A 26,827-nucleotide genomic window follows, 5' to 3' on the forward strand; every position below is an offset into this window, starting at 1 on the left:
CATTAAGGGGATCAAGACAGAAAGAGTGCATATGAATGCATGGATAACCTCATAATGACCAAAATCCAAACTTCCTTCATTCTGAAGATTTAAGAATGACAAGTGATTTGTTCTTGCTGAACTGTGTCTCCTCCTGATTTCCAGATGGCTCAGTAGAACCCATTTTTACACTTTATCAAGCACACAAAAGAGGAGAGTGCTAAATATGAAGTAAGAAGCAAGTCCCCATGGGAACAAGATGTCAACATTCAGAAACTGAAAGGAAAATAACTACCCCAAGTTTTGCCATTAGTTAAGACCGATATCTGCAATACTCACCCCAATACAATTCCTAGTTCTTTTACATGCACTCTTGTATGTCCTCGCAGATATTCTGAAAGCATTTTGCTTTTGAGATACATCTCTTGTAGTCTATCCTCAAGATGCATTATGCACTGTAAACATAGACCAAAAACCTCAGAATGGCTTTAGCAATCGCACGCAAATTTTACAGAAATGCAAGCACATCATTTTAGCTTCCATCTTAGCTAGAACATCTTTCAAACTACATCTCCACTCCAAAATCCAGAAAAGGCAATTGGTTTTTTTACAGCTGTGCTAGCAACATTAAAAAGTTACACTACCCCCTCAAAGGGGAACCCCCTCAAAGAATTGGGGCATTCCAGCTTTCTTGGGCAGCAAGTTTATTGCACAAATTGCACATCCATTTCCCACTGAAGTCAGCCACAGTGTTTGTGCTGACTTAAATAGTTTTAACCAGGTTCAAAGACACTCAAGACATCTGACTAAGAATCAAACCAGAAGGATCAAGATGTCTTTGTTATAAGTCAGTACTATTTTTTCTGAAAGACAGTCTAGACAACAGTTCCTAAAGTTAGCACTCTTTAGCTCTAGGGATTTCCCATTCAAGAAACTAAGACTCAAGAAGTGGAAGACACCATTACCTTATTTGTCATAATAGCTCTTTTGCTCACTACTTTACTGGAGAAGCTAGGTTACAAATCCTTTTTAGGCATTTGTTTTTATTAGTTCTAGGTACTTCTAGTTTAAAATTGCTTAAACTTTTGATGCTATTTCCCAAAAGGTAATAGTTCAACTTGAAATACCAATTTAATTACTCCCCTTTTCTTTCAGCAGTAGAACGCTAGAAATGCATATTATTTTCAAATACAGTCATGGTGATGCATGGTAATTTCTCATATGACAACTGCAGGAGAGCAGATGAACCTTAGCTTCAAAGAAGGAGAGGGGTTTTTTGGTAAGACAAGGTCAGTTAGGCAGGATGTCTTCACAAGGTGAGTAGGTAGGATGTCTTATCAGGTATTTTGTTCTAGGACAAAAGGTACGTTCAATTTGATATATTCCTTCTTTCCACAGGGATGACCACTTCAAAAAAGTTAAATTAGTTCAGGTCTCCAAACTGCAGGAGATGAAAGCAGGAAGTGCATGCAGAACCTCACATTATCAAATGTATAGTCATCCAGCAGGTGTAGACAGCAATTAGAAACAGTAGCAGCAAATAGCTTCAGGCCATCGTCCAATGTACTTTTCAAGTTGAATGAAAACCGTAAGTACTAGAAATGAGATGCTGTGAAACCAGTTTTGCTAATTCAAAAATAATGAGCAGAAAAAAAGACTCATGCCTGTAGTTTTCTGATGGACTGGAGCAAGATTTTTAATGATTCTCTGAGCTTATATCAGGTCTTAATCATGGAAGATGAAGAGGCATTTTAAAATAGAAGAATAGTAGAATAAGATATAAATAGTAATAAATAGTAGAATATAGTCTAATAAATAGTAGAATATAGTCTAATAAATAGTAGAATATAGTCTAATAAATAGTAGAATATAGTCTAATAAATAGTAGAATAAGATAACTGCCACCAGTGGAGGCAAGGCAAAAGCTTTTTGAGAGTAGTTTGATCTATTTGCTTCAACCAAGTTTTCACTCAAGTCATTATAATCATAACACTTCTGATTCTAGCCAAAAGGGAAACATTCTTATCTTTTCCATTACAGGTAACTCTAATGCAAAAAGCCTATGAGTGCTTCCCCAGTGGTTCAGGGGAGCATACAGCTGATTTGAAGTATTGGTTCAACATATTTCAGTTCCAGTACTCACGCTAAAGGATTATGGATTTTTATTATTTTGTTTTTAAGTTGTGAGGGAGCAAGTAAGGAAGAATCCCACATTATTCTAAAAGAGAGATTCTTTACATAAGATTATCTGCTCCTCCTGAATGCCAGCAAAGAATCAACAGACATTTTTCCTCATAAGCTCAGTACATGAATCTATTTCGTTCAAAATGTCCACGTTAAGTGAGGTATAGAAGTTTTGGGGTTTTTTTTGATGTTAGCTTCCTCTGCAGCTTTTCTCATTGACTAAATAGAAAAAAATAAATGTCAAGTCACTTCTAAAATTAGAAAAGTAGCTTAAAAATAATTTAAAGGTGCAGGTAAAACTTTTGACATATTGCTGACACGTAGCAGTTGCGATCACCACTTCCCTCTCACCCTGGCATACTGCAAAGCTCTCTACAGTATGGTTACTAGTCTGAAGTGCCACAACAAAGATATCACCGTTTGCCTTTCATCCGGTCTCAAGTTGGGTTTTGTTTTTTGTTGTACCACAAAACACCCCAAAAGCTTATTCATCTGAACAGTAACTGTAAAGAAATGTAAAGTCATAAAGGAAACTTCAAACATACTGCATTATGCTCATCTCTGATCACTATTAGTACATAATGCTTTTGTCAAAATTTAAATCAATAGAATCACTACAATAAAAAAGTCACACTTCTCCCCCTAGAGTTTAGTGGAACACTTGACTTCCATGCACCCATGTTTCTGTTTTAGCAAAGAGCTGCAAAATACACCGACAGAGGGATCAAAGTGTCTCTAATGTGGATTATAGAAAATTTACAAACTACTAGCACTGTCACTTCACTGTTCCTTTTTGTAAGAAAGGGGAAATAAAAAGCCCTCAAATAACATTCCACCGCCAAAACCCCCACATCACACAAAACATACAGAAATTGCATACACAAACCCCAAGGCAACATTGGAAAGAACACTTCAGTTGCAGAATCAACTCTTCAGTTTAGAAATGCCAGAATTTAAGGTGTTACTGTGCAAGTGTTAGGATATAATTTTAACCAAAGTTACATATTTTTTGATGCCCAGAAGAATCCAGAAACAACACTGACAATGTACCCACATATTTTGCCTAGCACTTGACTTTAAGAACTTAGCATAATCAATACCACTAATTTTATCCAAAACAGTGCCAACTAATACTATTTACAGCTGTTAGTGTTTAGCTCTATCTTCCTCTGCCATCTGCTAGCACAGTCATTACACAGACTTCCTATAAAGTTTCTCAAGCCTATCTGCTGAAGGACAAATCAATTCTGTTGATTGAAAAAGCGGTGACTACTGAAAAAAACACCTCATCTTTCCTCATCTACAATCATGCATTAAAAATTGTATAATTAACACTGTCAGACTTGTAGGTAATTTTGTTGTAATCAGCAAAACCAGCATTACTGATTTGCTCTGATGAACTCAACTACTAATGAGGACAGGAAACGATGCTGTGGAAGAGGGAGTACACAATATGACAAAGTAACATCCCCTGCTGCAACCCACCCACTCCCCAGGTGTTTTCAGGTTTCAGCCTCCTCCCAGCAATCCTATGGAGACATCGGCAAGGCTATCTGAGACAGCACTTGCTGACAGGTTTGGCTGAAATATGCTTGAAACAGAAGGGTCAAGTAAACACACACAGGCACAATTATCTGGGGGGAGAGAGGAGAGGCATGCACTGCATGGGGTTGGATAGAAAGCCCAAGAATAGAAAGTTGTATGCTACAAACAGGCTTAGGTAGATAGAAATTTCAACAACATAGAGTACAGAAGTGTGGAAATTATACAAACAAAAAAATAAAAGCCAAACTTCAGAGCCCTAATCATAAACATATGAGGACCATGCTAAAACTGCCTAAACAACTTTAGTTTTGGCATATGTATTTTGGAGTAGTTAACTTTAATCTGATCTATTAGATGTAAGTTACAGATAAAACAGTATCTGTTACTGGACTGTAGCATGCATTCTTTTAAATACGTTGTTCCAACTCTGCATTACTTCAGGCATTAGTTCACTGGTATAGCAATGCAGCGTACAAAACTCTGCATTTGCTATCTAAGCTAAGCAATTTTCAGTAGTTTCTGTCTTCAGTAAAGAAATACTTACAAAGTCAGCTGGGACGTTGAGTTTGTAAAGCTGTAAAATAGACTGCAATAAACTGGATACTTGACTCGAAACCAAAACATCCTTGCCTAACTTCATATTGTCCATCATCTTTCTCTGGCTTGTAGCTACTTGTACGTTCCATTTATCTGTGTCTGCAATAATGCAGACAGCTTCTGCTATGGGCTCATCTAGCACTGGATGCTGCAACAGATACAAAATACAAACATTATGTGACACTTTTATATACATTTCCACAACTTAGTTTGAGGTTCCACTTTTATTCACACTGATGCAGGTAATAAGAAAGTGATCCAATGAATGTTTTTGTCCAGTAGGAAACTGAAGGCATCTCAAAAATGACAAGGAATACCAACTTCAGTGACAGAGTTTACACTCAGCAACATCGGGTCAGTTAAGTCTTAAGTGCCAATTTGATCAAGGCATTTAATTTTGTTTAATTAGTGCTTCAAAATCATTACTCCAATATTGTTTTCTTCAAGTATTCCACCACCTTCCCTGAAAAGATAATTTTCTTCCAAAATGAAAAGAGTAATAATTACACTGATCCAGTGATGGTGAAAGCATATTTAATGTTTCAGAGATATGTGAAGGATTTCACTATGCACACCCAAGGCAGGGTATGTATGAAGAGACAGTATCGTATTAGACCAACCTGATGTTGTTTAAAATAGTTACATACACACGCATCACTGTTTCGGATACTACATGAACTCATTCCAGCAGGATGATTCTTAATTGCTATAGAGAGAAGCTCTTGACAATTACTAGATAAACATTTAAAATTGCATACTAAGGTCACACAGTTACTTTAGGGAAAGGTTAGTTATAAATTTATTTTATAATTTAGGAGTACCTAAAGTAGAGCAAGAACATGGCAAAGTTCTTACCTACACACAACTACTTTCTGTAGTTGGTCATTTCTGCTGCACTCTAGTATAATATAGACCTCCACAAGACTTCATCTCCCTTCCAACACATGCCACTAAGTGGCAAAATAAGATGTTTCAACTTGCATATCATTTTTATGAAATATAGATAATTCTGTCTGCTATTGTGACTGAAGAGAAGCAGTTTGAGGGTTTTTTTCCTTGTTTGTAACTTGAAGTTGCAATTTTCCTTGTGTTTATCTTTGAAGAGAGGACTTAAGAGAGTATAAAGGAAAGCACACATGATTCTTGTGTGAACAGGCTTTGCACACAATGAATTAAAGGCTTACATCTTTCAAGAAGGAAGACATGTCAGGTGTGGCTGTTAAGAACAGGGAAGTAGAAGGAAACAGGACCTATTCAAAGGACCTGCTTCTGTAGGACTCAGTAATACCACAACTCCTACTATGACTCAGAACAGTACTTTAACTCACATGCATTGCATGAAGTAGGTCTGCTAGTAGACATTGCTTGAGTTTTTCATCATTATTTATTCCATGTAGCACTAGATCAGGTATATACGTATGACAGTAACCACCTAGAAGTGATCTTCCAAAATTTTTCACACATTGACTGCTGATTGTATTTGACCTGAAATACAAAAATACAAAGCAGGTAAGATTCTTGCTTGACAGGCTGCATTCAGATTTTAAATGAATGCTATGTTTGGTTTATCACCCCTGCTTCTACTGCAAATATTAATCAACAGTTGTACTCAAAATACAGTAAACCAATTACTGGTGCTCTTTGAAACACGGATTTTAAAAGCTGAACTTTAACAATGTATTGATTCCTTCAAATTTATGAAAAGGAAAATCTAAATGTATTAGAGCTTGTGGTATGTATGAGGTCCCTGTTCTGCAGCTAACAGTTGTGCTAAACTTGAGTTCTCAAACTCAACCCAAGAAGCAAATTCTTTCTAGCTACCTACCTTAAGCATCAGCAAATGCACCTCCATCTGCAGCTGTAAAGCTCAAAAGTTTTCAAATAGGATGCCCCTATTTATTTCAAATGTCTTTGATTTGTCAAATATGTCAAATCTAAACAGTTACCGGTTTAAGCAAAGCTGACGTTTTGCTTGTCCTCAGATGTTCTGTCTACATGTCTACATCAAACGTTTCAGGCAGTTTACGTAAAAAAGTTTGACCACTTTTTATTAGACTTTTGAAGAACACCTTTGTCAGAAAACTTCAATACCTAAACGTGCTCAGTCTTGGTTTTCTTTTTACCAAGTCAGTTTACCAGAATCCTAACCACATCAACAGTGTCTATTATGGATTTGTTTGCAAGGAACTTAGTCAAGATCCCAGAGGATTTCAGACTTGAAACCCTGAACACCTCTGAAGTAGCAACAGCTTTTGACTCCGTTTAGTTCTAAATTAATTTAAACTTCTTTACCTTGGTAAAGGGAGTTCCACTTCTGCAAACTCTTCAAGTCTTTTGCTGACATTATCGTGATGTACTTCGTCAGGGATACAACAGTCACCTTCTTCATCACTGGCTCCAAGAGCACTGTCTGAACTCTCGTTCCTTGGAATGTCCCCTTCAACTCTGAAGGGGATTTTCCTTCCAGCATCCCCACAGGGGACATCTTTAGCACCTACTTTAGGGGAATCCTGTTTGACAGCAGAACCTACTTCTACGCAGTCAGGGGAATAGTTCTCCAGATTGCCACAGCATAAAGTTCTAGTTTCTTTCAGGCTTGGCAATTTTACAGTTTCTATGTTATCTGTGGGCAAAAGTGGTCCACTAGATATTGTGTTCACTAAATTAATTTCACTTCCTTTACTTTCCATATGTTGGTTAAGTATACTCTCCTTCCCCTCACAAGGTGGGATTTGCGCATAACAAACAGTATGTCTACTGAAGGGTATAAAGGCAGCTTCACAACTTTCTTTTTGATTCTGGGAAGCATCCACAGTCAGATTTGTGGAACTTGAGGCACAATTTATCACCTCTGGATTTTTCCTGAATGCCTTCAGATTGTCTTCCATTTCTCTTCTATGAGTTTCTAAGTCTGACTCTGGTGACGCAGAACTTCCAATCTGAAAGGTGACCTTTTCTAAGTGTGAACTCCTGTGGCCAGACCTTTCAGGACAAGGTAAGGCAGATGACCTACTAGACAATTGCTTTTCCACTTTTCTCTCATTCTGGTTCTTGTTCTTCTTTATATCCATTAAATCCTCCAATTTAGATGGCTCTTCAAAGTGGTAGGATACAATGTCTGTATCAGTGACAGTTCTTTTCCTACCATCAGCCGCTCCTTTATGGAAACTGCTAGTTAGACAGTCAACAGATGCTTCAGAGTTTTGACTGGCCTTTCCTATTGCTTCTCTCTTTTCTTTTGAAGAGGCTGGGACAGCATGAGTGCTTTCTGGGTCATGTACCCACTCTGCAATACTGTTGTTCTTACTTCCATCATTCTTTGGAGGTAGGATTGGAGGCACAAGAGCAGGTTCATTTTTAACAGTGACAACCACATAATCAGACTCTTCTACCTCTCCCTTTTCTAGTACAGTTGTGATCTTGCTCCCATTTACCACTTGCTCTCCTTCCCCAGCCTTCTCACTCCATGTCAGCTGATTTTCCTGCAGCTCAGAGCACCGAATGAAGTAAGTTAGAACATACAGCAAGCGCTGCACCAACTCCTTGCGTTTTCCAACAATAACAGTTCGAGTCAATCTAACTGGAGAGCCTATGGCACCATAGAGATCACCTATACAGGAAAACAAAAATTTCACATGCTTATGTTTAGTTGTAATATAAGCTATACCATTTAAATTCAACACATTTTGAAATAGCATTTACTATAGACACAAATCAGACAGTTAATTTCTTTCACAATAAGTTCATAGAAGTTTAAAACAGAAGTTTAAAAGAATAACAAAATAAGTCTCCTAGCACTTCTGGCTTGTGTCCAGAAGGGTTTTGGTGGTTTTGTGAGGGATTAGCTGCTATTACTCAGTTTCTTTCTGTTCAAAGCCACTAAAGTTTTTATTTACATGATGCTTACAAGATATTTTCACTTGGATTGACACAACAGGGGGTGAAGAGGAATATAGATCCAGCTAAACTCTCAAGCCAGCTATACTATTTTCTGTTTTTCTACTCATTTTCTTTCACATCAAAGTTACTCTGTTTTATTGCAGTCACTTTTTCCTGTTAAACATTGGAATTATCATGCAGATAAAATCTAAATTTTATTTTTCAGGACCAAGATATCAAGAAACCAAAAAAGAATTCAATATTAATAAATAAATAAGGTTCTGAAAAAAGAGGCACGTAACTACCTTATTGGGCAAGGCACATGCACCTCTATGTACTTGGAGTCAACCTCACTAACATGAGCATGTATCTTTGGCAGGGGGTGGCAGAGAACTAGAAAATCTATTCACTACTTAATACAACTGTAATATGAAAGGTAGGTACTACAACATAATCTGAGTCCCCCAGGAACTGCCTATTTGCTAGCTCATTTATCCTGACGATATAGCCTGCTTTTTTAACAGAACTAAGGTCATGCATATCCTACTTTCAACACATTTGTTTGGGAGAGTGGTAACTATCTTCCAGCTGCCTATAATCCTCTATCAGCTGAAGGGTTCCTACTCAAAGTTCTGGGAGAAGTAAACATAGACAGACAATAATGGGATGTTCACATGCTCTGTCAGACAAAGATGGGTTAACTCAAGAGATGTCTATTACCAGGCTGAGTTAACCCAGTTGTCTTTGCCTGACACCCATTAGAGAACACTCACTAAATTGCCTTTGCCTGACCAAACTGCAGCTGATATCACCAGCAGATGGGAGACAACCACCAAAAGCTCAATTTTCTTTAGCCACCATAAGTGTTCACCTTGAAAGCAGGCTTCTCTGGCTTGAGGTTTTACCAGCTACCTGCTAATCTACCAGATTGTTTTAGGTGCTAAGTCCTTGCTCAGGGCTGCTCAAGAGTTCTGGACAGAGTTTGCCACCAGGATTTTGTACTAGACCTCATGAAGTAACACTAAATGAAAGCTACAATCAGAGCTTCAGGAAGGTTTCTACCAAGGGCAAGAGGACTTCTCGTTTCAACATGAGGAGACTAAAACAGCAAAAAACCCCAAACATTTATGCTCAGCCTCCTCTTCACCATACAGAACATAAAAGGAATAAGGCTCCTGCCTCCATACAAAACAAGGATCAATGAGACAGTAATTCCACTGCTCTCCCTTACTGTCTCCCCTGCCAAGATCTGCCATTTCCCATGATACCAGCGATGCACTGGAGAGGCTGCTGTCTGGTGGCATCAGTGTGCTGTCTTCCCCCAGTTAAGAACACCCTTGCAACTAGTCCCATAGCCTAACATGCCAGCAAATTCATTCCTCAGTAATGGAGAGTGAGCTTCAGACTACCCAGCTGAAATTAACCTCAATGCCTGGTGGACCACAAAGACTAACAATTTGGAAAAGAAATGGGAAGATACCTTTTTATTTTCAAGTCGAGCACAGTTGCTATGGAAATCAGATTCAGGCTTCATGTTCATTTGCACAATTGACTTCTATATAAAACCATTACTAATAAGACAGTACAAAAAGTCAAACATACTAATGCCTACTGTTAAAACTGTTAGATTGAAGCTGTTGTTTAAGAGACAGTATTATGTCTTCCTGACAGTAGCACTTACAGTTGTATCAGTATGTAATTGATATGTAATACATAATGAAAACATAGGTCTGAAGGTGGAAAGACAGGTATGTCAAAATCCTTTCCTTAACAAAAAGTCATTTCCATTTTAAAGCACTAAGCCCCATGATTTTTTATTTTTCCCCGCTCTTTCTAAAGAAGGAGACCAGCAGAGGGCAACATCTTACTTTTATTATCAGTACTGAAACCACCTGATAACAGCTTTTGGGCTTTATAAGAACAAGACAAAACCAGAAAGCATTTTGAGTTCAGGCACTGAGAACTTGGCTAGGCCAATGCTGGTAGCAACATACAGCCTGGGAAGGCAAGGAGAGAAACAGATTCTTGACTAGTCACCAGTGGTGGCTCCTGGGAGTGACCACAAGAGCTACTGCTGATCTTATGCCTCCAGTGCAGCTGGTTTTTGTAACCCCAGGCCTGGCTCCATCCTCGACACCCTGAGCAAGCTTCTATTTTCCCCTCTAAGTCTAATCCATTACTCCTCTGCATAACATTTTAAAGACATCCTAAAACAGGAACCACTTCTACTACAACTACATGGCCAAGGTAGCAATTCTTAGTTTCATAAAGATTGCGAGAATAACAAACATAACTGAGACAATGAGCAAGAAACACAACCAGTAGCAGAGTGTAAAAGTCACATTATTGCTTTAGTGTTCATGTGTGTTATTTTACGTAGCAATATAGTATATCAGTTAAAGTTAAGGCTGATCTGATGTCAGACTCACAGCTGCTGCCAAGAAGAGGAGGAATTTTCAAGGATTTACCACTGGCAGCATTATTCTCTCAGCTCTCACTCACCTACTCATTTGACAGCAGTTATTTAATCCCCTGTATCAAGATAACTTATAAACTATAAAATATTTGTCAGAGAACAGCCTGAGGAGCTGGGCATAGATAGAAAATCTTGGCCCAAGCCCACTCACGTAACTGTGAATGAATGGAGGTACTGCCAGTTGCCAGACTTCTACTCTGCTGTCTTGGTGTCCGTCCTAGCTCTGTGAAAAAGAGATAAAAGGAGGTAGCCAGGGCAGTTTTAACTACAAAGAGCCTCCAAGGCCCAGAGAACTCCCTTCAATCCAGTCTGTTCCTTCTTGTTCTTCCCAAACTGCTCAGATCATTCACAGCACTTGCACCATCTTAATACTTCTATACCAAGTTACTTAACCAGGCAGTGTAACAGAGGATGACAACAAGGGACCAACGAAAAAAGCAGAGCACTCAGGCTATGCAAACAGGCCCCCAAATGTGCCTGGTTAACCAGGCATAAGACATCTGTTGGTAGTTCTGCCCAGCTTACAGCAAGGCAAATCAGAAAATGTGATCTGGATCACAAGTAGCTCTTAGATAAGAGGAGTGGATGCAGGAAGGTGCTAGTTATAGAGAAGTCTGAAGCTTTCCATTTCCTACTGACCAAGCTGTGCCCAGAGAGGGTTATATGGATGGGATTTTGACAGCATGTTCACAGACTGTGATGTGCGCTTCTCGGAGAAGGCCTTTATGGGAGGATGGTCAACTGGCATTACTGTTGGGACCCAAGCCAGATGATAGGTCAGCACCGCGGTTAACAAAGCAGCAAAGAACCTAGGAAAAAGAATATGACCAGAGTAACACCAGCAAAAGAACATCCCATTAAGTGCTTTAACATATCCACATGTACTGGGAAGCACACAAGCTTTTTTTAAGAAAAAGGGGGTGGGTGAAGCTTACTGGTTTTTGTTGATCTGTTCTATCAGAAACGTAAATTCTTTAAGAAAACGCTGGCATAGCTGATTCTTTTCCAGGGTACTGGACATCATATTAAGCCACACAGGTTCTGCAATCCTTGGAACAGAATATAGGTTCCAGATGGTAACTCTGCTCAAAGAAAAATTCCCCAAAAGTAAGTGTTAACATGCACATTTCAATCTTGCAAATACAAGTAGCACCTTTCCTCTTCTATTGTCCATTGATTTTTATTTTTTTTTTTTTTTCTAAGATCTAGGAGACTAAACAAACTGGAAGAGTTTTCCAGACACACTAATTCCTAGTGTCCCAGAACACTAGTCTGTTTAATTCAGTGTACCAGTAACTTAATGTCTTCATATGACTTACATATTTGTCTTCCCTTTCTTGCATTCCCCTGTGTATTTTTATTCAGAGAAACAATTCAGAAATCATTTTGAGGGGGGATAGAACCCATTCTATTCATGGCAGTGATTCGATTCCACATTCCAGACATTACAGAAACTCCATCCCACCAAAGCCTTGCCTCTATCTCCCGGGCTGCCTTTCTTGGCCTCAGGCCACTCCTTCCTCTCTTAGGTACCAAAAAGAGAGCCTTTGACAGCAACTTGCTTGTCAGCATCTATGGATAGGAGTAGACAACTCATCTGCCTGAATACAGCAATCAATGCATTCGTCTGCACAGGCATCAGCAGAAGCCAACTCTTCATAAGATCTTCAAGACTTTAACTGACAGTCCCAGGTACAGGTGAGTGCAACAGAACTACTTTTACTCTCATTCTGAAAATGGCTGAGCTGGTTTTGCTAAAGTTTTCTAAAAGCATTTACCCAATACCCAACACAGCAAATTCATTCACGCTAACTTCAAGACTGACTAAATTACAAGACCCTGCATTCAATTGCTTATAAATGGAAGTGACAAATATCTTTAGAGGGGTAAGAGGAGAGCTCTCCTTGTAATTCAGAATTCCATCAACTCACCTGAATTCTCCCAGGGCATCCATGACACGGCTGATATAAACCTGCACTCTTTGGCTGGATTCTGCTATTTTTCTACATGAGATCATGGCCTTGATTAAGAGTTAAAGACACAAAACAGCTTCTTAAAGGATTCACATTCTTCATCTTTTTAAGCTTCATTAACATGTCAAAATAATTAAGATCTAGCCCCAGTGCTATACAGCCACTCAGGCCAGCAATAGCTGCCAACCTCCCTCCACTTCATGAGGGACCAATCCCTAAGACTGGACAAGGGGAGAGAACATTTTTGAGAGAGTAAGGGGAAGACAGCAACAAACATTTTGTGTCTCTCTTTTAGTGACTGCATGAAAGGATAGAATACCATCATTTCCACAGTCTCCATGGAGTCAAGAAAACCTCATAGTGAAATATGGTGAGAAGGAAAGAAAAAGAAAAACCACCCATAGCATAAAACTCTCAATTCTGACTAGAAAAGAAACCGCACCTCTTTTTCAGCAAATGCTGAATTCCTGCACTGGGCTCAGGCTCAAGACTACATGCGTAAGGAGTGAGGGAAGCTTGAAACCACGCACCTTCTCCCACTCTTCATCTATCAGATTCTAGAATACTTCATTTTGTTTGACACTTATTTTTCCACACTAAGCCAAACTAGTATTCTGTACCTTTTCTATTGCATATTTCAGCTTGTTCATGTGAGATTCAAAAAGAGGAAAGTGAGAGAAAAAGAAATCCTGGAAGTTTCTCTGTGCTTCTTCTTTTTCAGGCAGAGAAAAGATTATGCTGATTGCAATTTTTTTCCTCCGAACCATTGCAGGATTTGAGCTGCAGCTTTCATCAGCCATACTAAACATTTCTTCAGTGGACCTGCAAGACAGATTCGTTGGGACAGTTACCTATGTACTGTGAGGTAATTCATCTTCTATCCATCTCTCTCTATATAATAGAAGATAATTCATTCTTAGGCCTCCTTTGACTGACTACATAAGACTTTGCTGTCACCTGTCTCTGAACAGAGGATACCCAACATTTTGATGGGTAAGACCTACGTTTGCGCAGATAGGAGGAAGACAACCCCCAAAGAGACCAGCTCCCACAGTGGTGTGAACACTTTCCTCTGAAACAGAGCTACTACAAAATCCCTCCTTCTGGATTTATCTTTAAGGGAGACTAACAAAAGGGAAGGGAGACACAACACAAAATCATTAGCAAAAAAGGTTAAAGGTAATTTCAGAGCTGTGAACTGCATCCAGCACTCAAGCTCCTACCTCGGTGCTCAGCAGTATGTTCATGATGCTCTTGAATCTGTACTGCTGCTCATGAGGAAAGTTGGGAAACATGCTACCTATACTGTTCTGGCATCTTAAGATGGATGTTTTAAGGCATTTAACCATGCAAAATAAAATTTTCTATTTTAACTGAAGACAAAATGTCACCACTTAGTAATTACTGTGAAAACACAAACTTAACGCCTACAAATACATGTATGCCTAGCTCAAAGCTGGATATACTTCAGTTTAAAATGCTTTGTATTCTACAAAAAAAAAAATAGACAGAGACTATTTTACAACCGTTATTATTTCTCCAAGTTCTATTTATTCACTTGATAGTTCTGCCACATTTCTTTCAACAGTTATGCCACTTTTCAATATTACACATGGGTTGATACTGGGATCAATACTGCTCAATATCTTCATTATCAGCCTGGCCTGTGGATCAAAACACACCTTCAGTGAGTTTGCAGATGATTCCAAATGGGGGCAAAATGGTCAATACACTGGAGGGCACTGTCCAGAGAGGCTGTGGAATCCCCATCCTTGGAGATTTTCAAGACTCAGTTAGACAAGTGCCACAACAACCTGATCTAAATTCCAAGCTAGTCCTTTGCACAGGCAACTAATTTGGATTATATTGACAAGTCCCAGCCCAGCATAAGTTTTTCTGTGATTATACAAAAGGGTGGCAATCCCCTCACCCTGTTCCATCATAAATACTTGCATTGCCAGTGCTAGATATTGATGCTGCTGGATTTACAGAACTATTATTTTTTCTTGCTTAAAGTTTCTTGATCAATTTCACTGAAAAAACATCTTTACAAAGTATGTACACCAATGAGTAAAACAGTATGGTCAAAGTGTCCTTTGGAAGAAACTTTAATTGAATAATGGTTTTTAATCCATTGAGAAATTATAGGGGGAGAAGGGTAAGAGCAGACAAGAAAGCCATCAGAACACAAATGAAGACATTCAGAGCAGCAGCTCACATGGAAATAGCTTGGTTTTGCAGTTTCTTTGCAAGTTAAGACTGCAATATCAGTGAGTAGTAATTAAAAGCTTGAAGGTTTTTCATATCAGAACTATCTTGAAATGGAGCCTGCAGCATTTATAGACCACTATGAAGCAATTAACAAGAGGAAAGCCTCAATGCTAGTCATGCATTCTAAGTTCATTCTAAAAATAAGTGGTGTACAGTTTGATTTGACAAAGTTAGTTATACAAAAGTTTCTCATCATAGAAGTATGAGCCCAGGAATACAGGAAAAAACACACACAACAAAACCCCAGCAAAAAAACAGCTTGTGGGAAACCAGAGTTCAAGACAAAAACATAACCTCATTTGAACTTCAGGAACTTGCAGGGACAGAAATTCCCGAAAAAGCTGGGAAAGGATGGTCAGTCAGCATCTAAGAAACATCACAAGCTTTTGTACTGCTTCCCAGGAACAGAAATTGAAGAATTTAGGTCTGTGAGAGAAGCCTTTTCAACAAAAGCTGCTAATCTAGCTTGCCTGCCAATTGACTACATGGAGTTCCAGCTACACATCTCATTTTCTTTGAGCTGTTGGCCTAAAACATCAGTCATAGAGACTGTAGAATCTTGGCTGTACAAACTGAAGTGCAAACTGCTGTCACTGAAATATTCAACCAGAAGCCTACTGTTTCTCTAGCAAGTAATCAGAAAACAAGTATCTCAAGAAGCTTTTTGGCTTAGAAAGAACCCCAATTCAAGAGTAGTTCTAGATAGTGGAAATAATAATGTCCTGTTTCCAATATCTTTCCCCCGCATAGATTCTCCAATGAAGGAGAAACGTAACCTATGCCCTACAGTGAACAAGCAGCCCAAAAAAGCTACTTTCCTCTAAACAATTTGTTACTTTTGTAACACTGAGGAAATTTCTATTCTTGAAACTTTGGCTTTTCTTAAACTGGGCTGAAGTTATCTTATTTACCATAAATGTTTTAACTTTATGCATGCACTGCTCTCAGCCTTATTTCTTTAGGAAACTAGACTAAAAACTACTTCAATTTACTGAAAGCAAAATGTTTACTAGCTTATCCTCAACCGCAAGTATGATTTAGAAAGCATGACTGCTACATTAGCACCACTGCATAATTCTTTATGTTAAAACTGACTCAGTAAGAATATCCAAGAAAAAGCTTCAAGTGTTGACACTAGTGAAGAAGTCTTTTCAAAAAGGTTTTGGTTTTGTTTTTTCACTGACCACATATTTTAACTGGCAGCTTTTAAGCTTCCCTTAACTGAAAACAGTGAAGAGGGAGAGAGGCCAAACAGTAGGAATTTCTTGTAGCTCTCCACTAACAACCTGCTGTGTCTGGGTGCAGGTGGATGAGTACATAAGAGCAGATAATCAAGAACCATTTGCTATTTTGCAACTGACAAGAGAAGAATTTGCTTATTAGCTATGAAAGGTCTGCTGCATTCCATGCTTTGTTATGCCACTGAGCTACCAAAGCTAATAAAATTCCAAAACAGAAGCCAAGCTTTTTGATCACAGCTTTTTTTTTTTCTCCTTTCTTCCTGTTTTGGCAGAAGTCACATCAGGAATATCCTGTACCAGCCAAGAGAGTCATCATGGGCTATTACTCCAAAATTTCAGTAACTGCTCACTAGTCAGACTTCATCATAGTATAATGTAATTATGGCAGCAGTGCTGTTAGACCCTTTCATCTCAACAGGATGCTCTGCTCCTTCAGAAACAGCTTAATTTGCTTTTCAGAATGTGGCCTCAGACACAGCTTATACATTCAATAAAAATAAGTATATCTCAAATCGGGCCTTGCAGTTCATATTCAGACAAAACTTGATCTTTCTTCATATTGGCAATCTTATGTAACATGCACAGAAGTTAGACTGAATTGAGAGCATTTAATAACAGGATTTGTCCTTTTAAAGAAAAGAGGCTTAAGCTCTATTTAGCTTAAATTACTGCTGAACAGCTGTTGTAAGAAGAAAGGTGTTGCACTCACCACCTTGGAATAATTCCATTCTCTAAACTCGTTGTCTGACTTCGGAGCCAGCGACGTTGGTAGCTGCTAGAAGATGATGATGAAGAGCTTGGAGATGGAAAAGGAGTGACCAGAAGACTGCTCAGAGATGCTATCAAGAAAGCAAGAAACCCCACATACACTGAATTACAAAGAGTGCTGGTTAAATATTTTTCTTCATACTCTAACTTGGAACAAATTCCCACAAATGTTGTTCTTACTTGCTGATCTTTTTCACATAAGTCACTTGCGACAGGAGAGACAATTATTTAAAATAAATCTTGCTGCCTGAGGACATTCTTTTCTTATAAAGTCAGAGATCTTCCCTACTAGAACATACTAACGGTCTTCTTATTCTCATTAAAACCATTCTGTCCTAAGAGGTGTTGCCCTCCCATTACAATAGAGAGATCTCCTGGCTTCATTTTCCTATTTAGTGCAAAAACATCTTCTCTTCCCTTGCTTTAGTAAAGGCTCCAATCAGTTCTTTCTCCAAATTATAAATTGGTTAAGAACCCAGAAAGTGATGGCTGTAAACAAAGAATATCATTACAAATATTCTTGCATTAAGGCTTGGGGCAAAAGCAGAAGGAAAACTGCTTAGCAGATCCAAAAAATTTTGGATTTATGGGTCATAAGGTGCCTATATTTCAGGTGAATCACTGCACCAAAGAATTGTAACATAATTACAAAAGCAGGCAAACAAGACAGACAGCAGATACCTGACCGAGCAATGCCGCTGTCTCTGTCCTCATTCTGTCCTCTGCTAGGCATATCAACAGGCGTGCTGTGTGCTAAAACAAACAGATCAGATCAATAGAAAATATTACATAACTCATGATACTATTTGTCAGCATTTAAAAAAAATGTTTAAGTTTAAAGGTCATAAACCAGCAAAGTTACATCCTGTACTGTTACTCCAAATAAGCAGTATGGTGTGAGCAGAGGTGGCAGAAAACAGTACTCCCATACTGAGTATCATGTTACTAGAGGAAGTTGGTTATTTGCCCCAGTCTGAAGACATGTCTTAGCTTCTTAGCTTAAGAATGTGAATACAGTCTACATTATCAGAAATCAGATATGCTTTGAAAATGAGGGCTGGTGGTACCCCCATCTGTCACTCTTTACATTTTTTTGTGTGTGCAAGATTGTCATTTTACACAGGTTAACATCATAATGAAATAGTTAAATACGAAGTCCATTAAGCTTCTGATTCACTCCCCAAGCAGAGATTTACTATCCACAAAGCCTCACAGTAAGAATCATTCAGCCTATGTTGTATTACATTGAAGTGTTAGTAGTGCAGAGTCACTCAAATTGCAGAGCATGCAAGATTTGCAAAGGCTGTGAAGAAACTGCATTGGTATTCCAGTTCACATTTTTGCAATTAACAGAACTAATTAGGCCTAAGATCTACCCACCTGCATGGGTCATCAGTATGCCTGTAAAAGGAGACTTTATGTAGTTTAAAGTTTTGAAAATTAAAGAAATTTATATTGTTAAAGAAAAAAACCTTAAAGCCTCCCAGACTTAGCTCAATAATTAATTTTGAATGTCTGCCATCAAATTAAAAAAAAGTAGCAAGAGGTAAGAGAAGAAAGCTGTACACCAGCAAGACACCTGCACATTAGCAAGAAACCAGCTATAAGCCAGGAAACATAAGTTCTCTAAGAAACATAAGGGCTCATTTATTATTAAAAACACTGCATAAAAATACCTTTAAAATTAAACACAGGAATTAGAAAAGAAATATGAAAAGCAATTAACTTAGCTATTTTTTTGGAAGGAAGATTTTTACGTATAAGCCAGATACATCTGTTGCCACTATTTTAGCCCTTTCTGTTTCTAGAGAGTAATTATGCATGTCCTGCAAGGATTCAGAAAGAGCTGGATTTGTGTGTGCATATGGATGGGTCACACTGTGGCTGGCATTCCACACAAACCTGCAAAGAAAGAAGCACTGCGGATGAGCCGGAGGGGACCTCCTTCAGACACACCCTGCAGCAGTTTGCTGCTACACAGCTGTAACACACCTAGGAAACAAAAGCAATGTAGAGAAAACACAACGCAAAAAAAAAAAGAAAGAAGGTGATGCACCAGAAAAAAACCAAACTGAACAAACAGATGGCCTCATGTTTTCAGAAAGACATAGAACCTGGAAATATTTACCTAAATTACTTCCACTGCGACAGGTTCCCAAACCATTCTGATTCGAGCTCAGCTTTCCCAGGCTGGGATCCTGGTTGATGTATTCAAAGCTATCTTGTAAGCTAAAAAAGGGGAAAAAGCCAGTGTTCCTTAAGAATGTGATCAATAGGCATTAATATTAGCTTGAGAATTAGGCTCATTTTATGGAAAAAAGAAGGCTGAAGATTAATTTGACAATCAAGCTCAAGGACCAGTAGGTTTTCTGAAACTGTAAGGAAATAGGCATTTATTTTCTGTATAGGCTCCCTCTTTTAATTATTGTAAGTCCCTGTACATCACATTTGGGATTCAGTTTATTCACATTTGCCCATTTTTGGGACAAGGAAAGAGGCAACAGATGAGAAACAGTATATCTTCTGTCATTGTTGAAGGAAACAGAAGCAGAGTACAGGGACAGAAAGCTTTCTCAACATATACCCTTTCTTCACCCTTCTGGCAGCAGGAAGAGATAGAGGCTTTGATTGTCCAAAGCACCTAACCTCCAAAGTTTATTGCATGCCCTGGACAAATTAAGAACCAGAAACTCGGAGAGATTTTATTTTTTAAACTTGGGTGGCCTGGCTGGAATCTATGATGAGAATCCTTCTCCACAGCCAGCATTTCTGATTTTCTACTAGACTTTTCCACTTTGGCTAAGTGAAATTTAGAAGCAGTGACAGAAGGACTACAAAACGAGAAAAGGAAAGACAACTGCATTGGATGGGGAAGAAAAAAATAAAAATAAAAAAATGTTCTTACTTATTGTTGCTTCCACTGAAGCTTCCTACCCTGGCTGAGAAGACTTTACTTATCATCAGCTGTGGGGGAGAACTGAAAGGATAAACAGTCATTTCAGTGAGTCATCAATTTCAAGTGCCTGACAAGAGAGTGCATCACAGAAAAGGACACTCACCGTATATAATGAATTTTCAAGGTGGAGCCTTTGTAACTCATTGCCACTGAGCCAAACATCATTTCTCCCAGCATGTTGACATCAGAGGCTGGTCTGGTGTACTACACAGACAAGGAGATGGGAAGAGCAAAGTCAATAATAACTTGGCATACTATTTCAATTTAATGTAGTGCCATAGTGCTACATTTTGAATGGAGAATACTAATAAGTTCTGCTTTTCCATGCAGACTAAGATCCTGTGTGGTTCTAACACACGAGTGCAAGTACAAGAAAGTACAGCTGGAAGACATACTCTGTTTTGCTCACTAGATGGGCATTGTTACCCTTGTTCCAGGGGGACCTCCAAAGGCAAGAGAGAGGAAAAAAGATCTACTGCATTTCCAAAGAAATAGCTGTGTCTAGCAACATTCCCATATAACAGAGTGTTTGATGAAACCTGCAGGTGTTCACAGGACTTAGATTCTGTGGTCCAGATTCCCAAGCATTAAACTGTCTTCCTTATTCAAATGAGTAAATTCTCCTTCCCTGCCCTTATAGAAAGCTTTGTGGAAACATTTTTGATTGGAAAATAATTTGTGAAAACTGTGTTTCTAAGTATAATCAGACTGATTTCTTATTTTGTTTCAAAGACTGATCATTGATAGCAAAAATGGAGAAGTTTGTTAATTCTGAAGGAAATCACTTACCTCCTAGTTAAATATAAATTTTTTCTACCTTAATCTATACATGCTTCAAATTACATTTTTCTAGATGAAAAGTTCATGCTTTTACTGAGAAACAGGCAGAGTACCTAAAAAATAGTTATTTTAAAAATTTCATGTTATAGTAAGACGGACTAAAGGGACTCCTAATATACCATGTTCAACAGCTTCTTCAGAACTGACCTGAAGCATAAGTAGACATCTTTCAAAAAAAGAACAGAGAATGGTATAGTGCTTTTTATGCCCTTCACAAATAATAATGCTATTGAATATCTTTTGTCACTCTTTCAAAGACAAGATCAAGATAGACCAAAAAGATTAAGATGTGCCCACACCTTCTTACCCTACAACACTTTAAAGATAGGGTAGATATCTCAAGGTTCAGATTAACTTGTAATATACTAAAGTATAACTATTCATTCAATGCATGTAAGTTAAGGCTTTTATATACATAATTCTTCAGCAAAATGGATAAATACAAGCAAGAAAAGTAATGAACATTACCTGATACTTCGGTATCTGTTCTTTGATATTTTGCATGCAGCTTATTGAGGGACTTTGGGAAGAAATATTGTTGTTTCCATTGCTTACTTGGCAGTTCTTGGCAGAAGTCTTTACAGAAGCGTCCTCTGCCATTTTCTGTGTCAAAACAGAGCAATATGATGAAAACAATTAAAGCAAACATGATAACTCCCATCTGTAAACATATCACAGCAAGATTTTTCTTAAAACTACAGGTAAGCAACAGAAATAAAAGATACTCTTATTTGGTTCAAGAAACATGTATCAGTTTTAAAAGATTTTTTTAAAAGGCCAGCATCAGAGAAAGTGCAGAACTACTCTCACATTTATATTGTCAGACAAGTTTTCATAGTATCACACACAGAGTAATCAAACTTCCACTGGAAGATCATTCCTGACTTATGAATTGCTCTGTGTAACATTTGCCAAAGTTTATGTAAACAAAATCTCAGCTTATGGATTGCTTACAAACCAATTTCTGTAATCATTTGCACAATTAATCACTCAAATTGCATATAACTTTTGCTCCCCAACTGATTAACAGATTTCTTAAACAGAAGAACAGCCAGCAAAAACAAGGGGTGAATAATGCATAATTTGGTAGAATCACGAGGTTATAAAAATCTATTTGTTAAATCTGTAAGAGTTGTGTGTATAAAAAAAAAAGGCAAGCAAATGAATGCTTAAATGCAGATGACTGTTTAATTCAAAGTTTACTCTCAAGTCACTATGTTTTAACAACATCTTAGAACTCATCAGAAAGGTGTAAAGGAAGTCTCAGAAAGATAACAATTACATTACTGCTATTTGTACAAGCTTTGTAAGACAAACTCCATTTAATTCATTGGGATTTGCTCAATACAGTTTTCTTGAACAAAAACCAATGAGTTTCTTGTTTTCTTTAATGGCTGCTTTTCTTTTTTTTTTTTCCCCAATTTGAATGTCCATTAGATGTCAGTTAAAAGGGCCACATTATTTCAAACACACTTCTCGCATGCACTTGAAATTATTTATATGAAGGGAGCAAAACTGTAATCTTGCAGCAATGAAAACTGCTTAGAAAATCTTAGAAAGTTTCTCACACTTGTAAACTTCTTAAATATTTAAGAAATTCAAAATCCTTTAATGAACATATATTTATGTGTATTAATGTAAACATTCAGTCATTTGGTGCACATTGGAATGAAGTGTATTTTTATAAGTCTCATTTTATACCAGCATGGTTTACCTCATTGGGAATGTGCATTGGCAGAGATCAACCAAATTTTTTTTAAATGCCAACAAGGTACATGTAGATAGTTTACAGAAAAAACAAGCAAGCAGGCAAAAAGAAATAGTAATAACCTAGATGCTAGTGAAAAGCAGCCATAGCCAAATTTACATCGCATATTTTGGGCTCAGCAAGACGAGAAAGGAACAATAACAGGAAATTAAATGGAAATAAAAGTAGAATCCAATATTCCACAGGACTGATTTTTAAGATGAACACTTGGAATACTACAGTGCAGTAACTGTAGTAAGTTTTAGAATAGTCAAGTCACGATGACAAGATGATGAAATGGGCAAAAAGAAAGATGCAGAAGAAAACGAGGAAGAGCAAGCCAAGAAAAGTGGAGTAGATGATCTGTCATTTTTTTTTAAAGTTGAGTTTAAACTACAGTGATAGTACAGCTCCTTTACTGATTTAAAAATAAACCTACTAGGATGTTAAAAAAAGTAAAATCCTGGACTTCTATATTTTATCCTATATTTGCACTCCTTTTGTGCAGTTTTTCCTGGTGTAGTATTCATGTGCTATTGCTTATCTAATCCCAATGTGACTGTCATTAGGGGTTTAGAAATGCACCAGTGTCAGTAGTCACGTGTTTAATGAGCTATTGACAAGAAATGCCTAATAAAAGTGGTCTGATATACACCATCTGCAGAAAGACTTAGAGATTAGATTAAGAACACTGAAAAGAAATGCAGTGTATTAAACAAACATATGATTAAATGGAATACAGACCTGCTAGTTCCTCCAGGTAAGTTTACTGCATACTTTAAAAGACAAATAATGTACCCGAATATTCAATGTGAATAAGCTTTACTGCATTTCAGGAAAATGGACAAATGCACAGTATACACTCACACACTTTCTTGACTTTAGTTTAAACAGGACTGAGCTTGAGAGTAATTTTGTCTTAACTTTAAACGAATCAAGTTTTAGGCTCACTGTTTGGTAACATACAAAAAAAAAAGACCAAACATTCAAGATCCCTTTTAACATCTATGTGTTTGCATGCTATTCTGTTTTAAAAGAGTACTTAGATTAGTGTCTGACTAGAAAACAGATTATAGCCTGTATTGTGTGTTAAGAGGGAGGTTACAATCTGTGTTACGTCAGTGTTGCATAGAGTTCTGATAAGACATTTTGTAGTTAACTTTTAAAGTATTCCAGCAAGCGGAATAATTTGAGTATTTAAATGAAGTCAGAAATATATTTCTTCCTCACATGCTGTGTGTTTTAAGCCAACTTTAAGATACAAAGTAATGACCTTGATTGGGGGGGGGGGTAGGGAGGAGAGGGGGAGCAAGATTAACAGACCAGTCTGACCCATTTACCCTCTTAAGTAGATGATCAGCCATCAGCTGATGATGCTCATTCTTACTGATTTGGCACAATGGCATATTTGCAGTGTGACTGAAACAGAGATTGCTGTTTTTTAAGCATCGTCATAAGTAATTTCTACAAGTCACAACTACTTGTATGTAGCTAGTGATTCTACAATAAACCATGCTAGTCTGACAGGCCGAAGCTGCTGGTTGTAACAAAGGCTTCAAAACAAACAAAAAATTGAAATAATTCAGTGTAGAAGAGAAACGCAGAGCTAGTAGGGAAAAAGAAAACCAAAACCTCAAATGACCACAAAACAGAAAATACTATTGTTTTGTCTTAAAATCACCTAAGTTTGCTGGAAGCATTACTCCACAATTTGTGTGCCTGGAGAGCAGCACAAAGAATTTGCATCTTGACAGCATCTACTCTAGCTTCTATGTGTGTCACGAAAACTTACGTGGCCGTATATTGCCATGTGTCAGTCTTACACATTACAGCATGGTTAGCCCAAGTGGAGTTGTTTTAATTCACGTAAAGCCAACAACTTTACTAATCCAAACACCAAAGGAAGACAAGCACATTTTAGAGACATGCTAGACATCACTGGAACAATGGGACTGCACAACCAGGGCTAACAACAAAAAGCAATCCCAGTCGACATTAAAAAAGGCTAAGGAAATACTCAATTTAAAGGGGTATACATTGCTTTGCTTGAAAGCAAATCAGGCCTAAGTTGTTAAATTTCAATACCATATTTATATTATAAATACCAAATATCAGATATGTGTTCATAGGCTTTTTGGAATTTAACACACTCTTGTTGCAGCTATCACAGAATTGAGATCAAGTGAAAGATCACAAGTAAGATTAAGAAGTTGACATTGTCAACTTGACATTGTCATATTAAAATTCCCACTTTGGGGAAGGCAAACAAAAGAGCAGTAGGACAAAGGCAAAATTAGCATTTCATACCTGAATCACAGCTTCATCAATTTTGCGGACTGCTTTGGAATCAAATAAGACCTGTCTGCCTCTCCTCTCGCAGTCTTGGTAAACTATCAGGCGGATTTCATTCAAGTCAAACTCTGAAGAGGACCAGCTGCAAATTATAAACACAAGATGTTAAAACAGTGTGCTTACTTTGCAGGCTTATTTAAGTGAAGAAACAGGTATTCAGCAAATACATTTTTTACTCAGCATTTACAAGAATCAGGCTGTAATCATAGAACTCCAACCCAAAAGGAACTCAAAGGTGCATCTAAGCCCAGTGTCAGTGATACACAGGCAAGCACAGTTTTCGTCCAACCTTTCTTCAAAATTTTCCAGAGAGGGAACACAAAACTTTGTCTCAGCAATCTGCTCCAGGGCTTAACTACTCTTAAATTTACTCCCTTCTCTTTATACAGTCTGGATCATCCTTATTGCAATGTAGGTGTACTACTTTGTGCAATTCTCTCAGTGACAATAAAGAACACAGATTACCATCCTCTTTACTACAGCCTTTCACACGCTCAAGGCTTACACCCTCCCTCATCCTTCTCTCCTCTAAACACCACAAACCCAATTCCTTTTGACCTATTTCTGTCAATATAAGTTATGATTTTTCCAAAGTGAATTCTTCTAACTGAAAGACAAGATTTATGTTGTTCCATTATTTTTCCCCTTTCTTTTCTGAGATGTTTCAGGCTTTACAGAGCAATCATAGATTACCAAGACTTGATCTCCGACTATGATGAAACTCATTTAGTAGATGAAACCAAGATACCACTGAGATTCAATTGTTTTGAGAAGCAAAACAACTCTCTCAAGCCAGAATCTGCCCATTCCTCAGAGATACACCATGGCACACGACTTGCCTCCTTGTGCTACCGCAGGAGGCTGAGGAGCACAACTGATCATGGCTGCAATGGCAAGAGACTTTATTTGCTAATTCCAAAAGAAGTCTGTCTACACATCAGGGCATGGAGGTTTGCTTGGCCTCAGGCTCAGCTACAGAAAATGCTTTTTATGTAGCTGACAAGCTGGGATTAATGGAAAAAACCTACTACTGCATAAAGCAGTGCCACACAGTGCTGGTGCCGAGTCATATTGCCTCATCCCTAACCTGGATGGACTGCATCTAGGGGGTAAGAGTACAACTGTTATTAATAGATGTTCGTTTAACAAATTGCATAACAGACTTCAGTCAAGGCCACACTGATCTCCCACCCAAAAGGATGTTTCATTTAGGAATTTTCCCGACTACGCCCTACAGAGAAGAAAGGTAGAGAATTGAGGGAAGAGCACCAAAACTTTATACTGCTGAAAGACAAGAATTTCTGAAGCTATTTGTTTTATTCCATGCTCTGTTAACAGCCATAAATCAATAAGTGAGGTAAACACCATCAGCTCCTTCTAGAGTCAGTAAGGTAACCATGGGCAACTGCTTTAGGAGCGCACTCAAGAGACTTGCAAATTTAAAATCATTATAAGTAAAGCCAGCTTAATTCCTTCTTTGTGCTTCATCTTGCATTTCAGAGATCAACTCCCCTTTCTATGGAGCTAGAAAGAAAAATAAGCCTAAGTAGGTACTTTTGCAAAGCTGAAAGACCTCACCAATCTGGAAGGTTTTATTCTATTTTTAAATACCTGGGGACAGAATAAGCCAGATACCTATCTCCACTGTAAGGTACTCTGATACAAGTATACTCTATGTACATAATATATAAGGGTCCAGTACACATCAAAGCCAGATCATGGAGCAATGCTAAAGGCTGTTTTGCCATCACCAGTGAGGAAACTTGTCAATGTATTTGCAACACGTTGCCTCCAAAATGCTAGGAGTGCCAGGCAGATTTTTCAAGTCTTCCCTTTCAAAGAGAGTCACGGCATTAAGTTAACCTGCATGAGATCAGACCTGATACCATTGTTGATAGTTGCCCAACAAAGATCCTACACACCTCACATATACAGAGAGCTGCAACTACACCATCTGTTTTAAGTCTGTTACTAGTTTCCCAGCCCACTGCCTGTGCAATGCTATTACAAAATCCACTT

The 26,827-nt window shown here is 38.0% G+C and overlaps 1 protein-coding gene across 5 annotated transcripts in view; it reads right to left on the bottom strand.

Moving 5' to 3' along the window:
- FNIP2 (folliculin interacting protein 2) overlaps positions 1 to 26,827 on the bottom strand; it is a 52,855-nt gene that overhangs the window by 4,767 nt on the left and 21,261 nt on the right. For 3 of the 5 annotated variants that reach the window (XM_072861695.1, XM_072861694.1, XM_072861698.1), the window contains exons 2-17: positions 24,764 to 24,890; positions 21,178 to 21,312; positions 19,973 to 20,073; positions 19,819 to 19,890; positions 19,042 to 19,142; positions 18,816 to 18,905; positions 17,595 to 17,666; positions 16,855 to 16,984; positions 13,254 to 13,455; positions 12,592 to 12,680; positions 11,596 to 11,742; positions 11,300 to 11,469; positions 6,598 to 7,915; positions 5,634 to 5,790; positions 4,253 to 4,453; positions 319 to 434 (exon numbers count right to left, since the gene is read on the bottom strand). In XM_072861695.1, coding sequence (XP_072717796.1) covers positions 319 to 434; positions 4,253 to 4,453; positions 5,634 to 5,790; positions 6,598 to 7,915; positions 11,300 to 11,469; positions 11,596 to 11,742; positions 12,592 to 12,680; positions 13,254 to 13,455; positions 16,855 to 16,984; positions 17,595 to 17,666; positions 18,816 to 18,905; positions 19,042 to 19,142; positions 19,819 to 19,890; positions 19,973 to 20,073; positions 21,178 to 21,312; positions 24,764 to 24,890 — 3,228 coding nt within the window. The remainder of the gene's footprint in view (positions 1 to 318; positions 435 to 4,252; positions 4,454 to 5,633; positions 5,791 to 6,597; positions 7,916 to 11,299; positions 11,470 to 11,595; positions 11,743 to 12,591; positions 12,681 to 13,253; positions 13,456 to 16,854; positions 16,985 to 17,594; positions 17,667 to 18,815; positions 18,906 to 19,041; positions 19,143 to 19,818; positions 19,891 to 19,972; positions 20,074 to 21,177; positions 21,313 to 24,763; positions 24,891 to 26,827) is intronic. The other 2 variants (XM_072861699.1, XM_072861697.1) reach the window with 1 other exon arrangement.

Source organism: Ciconia boyciana, chromosome 5 (assembly GCF_034638445.1).
Source record: "Ciconia boyciana chromosome 5, ASM3463844v1, whole genome shotgun sequence".
In the NCBI taxonomy this organism is placed as follows: domain Eukaryota; kingdom Metazoa; phylum Chordata; class Aves; order Ciconiiformes; family Ciconiidae; genus Ciconia; species Ciconia boyciana.